Here is a 5638-nt window from a genome sequence, read left to right as displayed (position 1 = left end):
TTTCAGCCGCCATGACACCTTCAGCCGCCATGACACTTTCAGCCGCCATGACACCTTCAGCCGCCATGACACTTTCAGCCGCCATGACACTTTCATCACCCACTTTCAGCTGGCAGGTAGAGGCGCCCGGAAACGACGCCCTACATATACGGAGGCAGCAACAAGAGGACAGACAAAAAGAGAGAAAGAAAGAAAGAGAGAGGAAGAGTTCAGAGAACGGCAGAAAGAAAAAGGACGGAAAGAGAAAGAGGGAAGGGAAGAGCTCTTTATTTCAGCCCTGCCTCCATCTTTCTGAAGCGATTTCATCAGACGCCACCAGGCTGTTGATCATGTTGCCGGATGAGCAGCTTAAAGCAACGGCAACAAAAAAACTTTTAAAAATGAGCGACAAGAACGTTTCACTGCACAAACAATAAATCTACCCACGTAATTCTGCTTASTTTCTAGAGCAAATATCTTATTGCACTTAAAATAAGACAAAACTAACTTACAAATAACTTGTCAACAAGATATATTGGCTTGTTTCAGGTAAATATTGATGGGAAATCAGATTATTTCACTTACAACATGGSAAATTAAATAATCTCCTTTTCCCTCGACATTAAGGAATAATTTACTTAAAACAAGCTCTTACTGAAAAGTTACTTATAAGTTAGTTTTATCTTAGTTCAAGTGTAATAAGATCATTTTTCTAGAAACTAAAAAAAACACTTGGTAGCATTTTGTGTTTTTGCAGTGATTCAGTTCACAGTGATCATGGATCAAACCTATAATCATTTAGATTCATTTCTGGGACGTTTTATTTCCACGTAAAAGAAAAACTAATAAATAAATAAATCACCTTGTTTTATCAGGAAGCTTCCAGATGATTTTAAATAATAATAATAAATAAAACGGAGATCAAAAATGCCATTTAAATACTAAACAAGTGAGTTACAGACAGTGAAAAAACGGAAAAACTCTTTTCTTCACAAGTTTTGTCACAACATGCGATAAAAAAAATKTATTACTGTTTTCAGGTCCTGCTCTTAAAAAAGACACTGCTGCTCATGAAGAAATGTGATTTTTATCACTAAACTGCACACAGTCAGTCCATTTAATCATATTTACAGATTTACTGGCAGTAAAACTAACAATCCAACAACAGTTTAAACATCATTAACTGGAATTTACTGACAGCAACAAATACAAATTCTTATAAATGAGAAAYGATGCGAAAAACGTCTCAGATCTGCGTCTAAAGCTCAGCTGTTATTAGGGCCGCGACAAAACCCTCTTATCACTCGCGCACCTGAGAGTGTGTGTGTGTGTGTGTGTGTGTGTGTGTGTGTGTGTGTGTGTGTGTGTGTGTGTGTGTGTGTGTGTGTAGATGGAAAAACCTCACAGAAACAGCAGCGATCGCACTCCGACTGTCAGCAGAGTTCACCAAAGTAACAATAAAAACCTTTTATTTCGTTATTTCACTGTGAGGCGACAGCCGCCTCCTCTGAACACAATAAGCCTCAATTTATTTTATTTTGTCCATTRCACTGCAAAAACACAAAATCTTACCACGTAGTTTTTKTTTAGTTTAGTCCAAATATCTTAGTACACTTGAAATACGACAAAATTAACTTACAAGTAACTTTTCAGAAAAATATAGAAGTAAATAATTCATTAATGTTGATGAAAAAGTAATTATTTCACTTATAACAAARCATTTTCCCCATGTTGCAAMTGAAATAATCTGCCAATATTAAGGAATTACTTACTTATTTCTTKCTGAAAAGTTAATTATAAGTTAGTTTACTCTTATTTCAAGTGTAATAAGATAKTTGCTCCAAAAACTAGATCAAAATTACTTGGTAAGAGTTTGTGTTTTTGCAGTGTATGTAGTCAAAACMCATAAAGAGTTTTTCAAAATTCTAATTARAGTTCAAAATGTTCCARAAATATTGATTGGCAACAGTCACATCASAGTTTTCTGTAATAATTACAGTCTGTTTWTCAAAACATGCATTAAAAGTTATAAAAACAAACAGATTTTGACTTTTTTTGAGYAAAAAGAAGCAGAAAATACCAAAAACAAGAAGACGGCCATGTCATTTCTATAGCATTCAAAGCGGATTCTGAAGATCTGATTTGAAAAACTTGCCCTGGATTGAAAGGCCGGGTATAAATACGGCCTCCGGTTGACAAAACACACAATGAGGAGAAAAATGAGAGCCCAGCAGGCAGCAGGAAGGGCTAAGAACAGGACGAGCCGACTTACCGATGGAGAAACCGAGCTGTTGGGGAGGTAAGGGTCCGGCAGCATCAGGAACGGATACCCGGGATACGCCGGCGACTTGTACATGCCTCCATCTTGTTGCTTCGACACTGAGGTTAAAAGAAAGAAGAAACAACACAAAAATTATGTTTACAGGTTCAAAAGCAACTTTACATCGTCTTTCTCAAAAGCTAAATCTGACGGCTGGAAACAAACACGTCCAGAATAAACGTGCATGCAAAGCAGGTAAACTGTTACCAAGCGGTTGCATCATGTCGCATCCTTRCACGAACGCAGACTAGATGTATATGTAACAACAGCAGCAAGCCGTCACCTGCAGCCCAGAGGCGTGAACTACGTTCACTTCCAGCAGCAGCCGCCTTATTAAGCGAGGGGCCTCTCTCTCTCTCTCTGGGTCACACATAACTGGGTTATTTACCTGCTCAGACCGAAACTGCAACACAAAGCAATTAGCCACAATTGTCACTGCTAAGCACTTCTGGCCAGATTGCAGTTCTGCTAATACAGATTTCTACTGGTTTCAATTTGTCTCAAGGATCCATTTGAAACCGCAGAATCCGGTTTTGATGAAGACTTTTCCTGAGACGACCCCGACGTGACGACATTTCTTCTTTTGGTAAGGACTGAAATGAGAGAAACGGCTGAGGGAAACCTATAATTAAAGCTGCCAAGTAAAACTACACACTTTCAAAATGTGCTGCACACAGGGAGGGAAGTTACTCTGTTCTTTTTGGGTGGCAAAAGCAAAAAAAACTTAATCACTCTGTTCCCAAAGTTGAGAAAAAGCTGCAATTTTCCTTCAAAATTGCCTCTAAATGCCAAAACATGAGCAGATCTCACTGTGACAGGGATAATTTCACAAATACTAGAAAGGAAGACGCACACTATGATTAGCATTAGGTGATTTCATTAATAACAGCTTTCCTAAGATGAAACAGAGCCACTCTGCAGAAGAAGTGACAGATCTGAGCGACAGAGCTGAAGACATTTTAAAACACAAAACATTAAATCTACGCATGTAGGAAGTCAGTTAAAGTCAAACCAGGCAAAACACAACAAAGGTCTCTGCACAGAAACACAAGCAGAGCTTGAACTGCACTATAACTGTGAATTATTTATTAAAACAGACGTTTATTTTTCAAATCAAGAGTTAATCTTTCCAAAGCTATTCGAGTGCAGCGCAGCCTGAACCGCGCTGACTAAATGTCCAACCTCTCCTCACAATCTCTCTCTTAAAAATCCTTCCAGTGTGGAAACACTGAGTTCGTCTTTAACCGTTTCATTTGTGGAAAACACGTCTGCTGGCGATGAAAGGGTTAATGTGAGCAAAGCTACTCTTTTCCAGCGGCTAAGAAACTAAAATAAAAGCTTGGATAAAACTTATGATGTAAGGGTGGAGTAAAGAAAGCTTAGAAAGATAAATTATTACAAGTTTCTTACCTAAAACCCAGAAGTGCACCAATCTGGCCTGCTCCAATTTTTCTCGATTCAAATTTTGACTAACACCGATTATTTTCAACGACGGAAAACAGATGAATGAGAAAAGAGTTTTGAATCCCGTTGTATTTAAGAAGTGACCAGATTATTCCCACTTATGTTCCTGACGTTTCATCACATAAAAATGGAGATTTTTAGGTACAAAAACAACAAGAGTTAATTATTTTTACATCTCACGTTTACAGGATTTGATCTGAATATTAGTTAAATCTGGTTTAGGTTTGGTATTTCTTATAGAAACTCTTTGTTTTGATGCATTTAATACGTTGAGGGAAACAGAAATCTGTGTCTTCGGAGTAAAAACATCCATTTCTCTGGATGAAATAATCGGCATTGGCGTCATTGGAGCTCAAATCTGCTCTTCATGAGATAAAACCGGGTGAATTTTTACATATTTTCTCTTCATCTTCATAGTTACGCAAAGACGCCCAGGACACCCGGAGATAACTTTTCATTAACTGCCCGGTAACCGAAGAGATTCTGACGTTTCATGGATTAATTTAGTGGTTAAAAACTGCTCGTCTTGACGTGGGAGGCGTATTTTTTTAGCTTTGAATGAAAACAACAGCGCAGTCCTGCTGACAGGTGATGGATCAGAGCAAAGCCCGATAACTGGACATCTTTAGAGTCTTGCTTTGAAGTTGGTTTTAAAGCTACAGCGCATCCCGTAACCAAAAACACTTGATTTTTGTAGTCATTCTCAGACAGAGCGGCGCGCTAACGAGTACTGTGAAGTTTCCTTCTTACCTCCGTCGAGATGCTCTCGGTGTTTGTCCTGGAAGACCCTCTGCTCGCCCTGCTGTCCCCGTCTGACCGCCTGGAACAACAACAACACTCGGACTCAGGTGAGGCGGAAAAAACGCCACTTTTTATCCACTTTATCTCACTTTTACGGCGTGTTTTCACTCCGGGCAGCATGGGAATCCCATCGCTTTTTACCCCCGGAGGCAGAAATTCTGGTCTCATTCAGCGCGTAAAATAAAACAAGTTCACACACACACACACACACACACACACACACACACACACACACACACACACACACACACACACACACACACANCACACACACACACACACACACACACACACACACACACACACACACACACACACACTGAGCCACCTACCGCCGAGGTCGGACTTTGATTTATTTCCGACTCGTTCACCAGAGAGGACTTGAGGTCGGCCAGGTCTCGCTCCGTGAAGGCGTTCTCCTGGATTTTCTCCTCCTGCTCTCCTTCGTCTTTGAACGCTATCATCTCATCATTCGCTCCCAGGTCGTCTCCTCCGCCGCTACTGAGCTGAGGCATGACTACTTCCCTCACCTTGGACTTTTTGCCCCCACCTCCTCTTGTAAAGTATGTTTTTTAAAAAACGTAAAAAAGTATGAATAAAGAAGTGACTTTCTCAGTTAAGTAGTATCCTCAAGTGTGGAGCGCCTCCAGGAGAAAGTAGGGAAATGTTCGCCCCGCCACATGCAGAGAAAAAGTTGAGATGTGGCGTCGTTCCCCGGCTGGCTGCTTGGTGGAAGACCAATGTTTCGCTACAGCAGCAAACAGCTCATTTGAGCCCAAGACAAGGCGAGGAGTCCCGGCTTCAAAGGCGCCGACCGCTTGATTGACAGGTCCGATGACTTGTTGGGGGGTTGTACGATTGTTTCTGCAGAGGCTGAGCCTCTTAAAGAGACAGCGCCTCCCTCTGCGCCGCTCAGCGCGCATTATTCATGACGCACAGGGCCGGATGCGCGATATTCACGGCCCACTCAGAAAAAAGCAATACATTGTAATAAATATGTAACATTCAGGAGAATTTCTCCAAAATAAGGAAAGAGATGAATAGATGGACGTAAGATAAGAAAATCTTTTATTA

At 40.6% G+C, this 5638-nt stretch overlaps 1 protein-coding gene across 6 annotated transcripts in view; it reads right to left on the bottom strand.

Moving 5' to 3' along the window:
- tcf7 (transcription factor 7) overlaps positions 1 to 5428 on the bottom strand; it is an 82985-nt gene extending 77557 nt beyond the window's left edge. For 3 of the 6 annotated variants that reach the window (XM_017303044.1, XM_017303043.1, XM_017303046.1), the window contains exons 1-3: positions 4897 to 5428; positions 4514 to 4583; positions 2252 to 2358 (exon numbers count right to left, since the gene is read on the bottom strand). In XM_017303044.1, the coding sequence (XP_017158533.1) occupies positions 2252 to 2358; positions 4514 to 4583; positions 4897 to 5079 (360 nt within the window). In that variant the 5' untranslated portion in view covers positions 5080 to 5428. The remainder of the gene's footprint in view (positions 1 to 2251; positions 2359 to 4513; positions 4584 to 4896) is intronic. The other 3 variants (XM_017303045.1, XM_017303048.1, XM_017303047.1) reach the window with 1 other exon arrangement.
- Positions 5429 to 5638: the final 210 nt, after the last annotated feature.

Source organism: Poecilia reticulata, unplaced genomic scaffold (assembly GCF_000633615.1).
Source record: "Poecilia reticulata strain Guanapo unplaced genomic scaffold, Guppy_female_1.0+MT scaffold_155, whole genome shotgun sequence".
Taxonomy (NCBI): domain Eukaryota; kingdom Metazoa; phylum Chordata; class Actinopteri; order Cyprinodontiformes; family Poeciliidae; genus Poecilia; species Poecilia reticulata.
The sequence above is the reverse complement of the archived record's forward strand: the minus strand, read 5'-3'. Positions and strand labels throughout refer to the sequence as shown.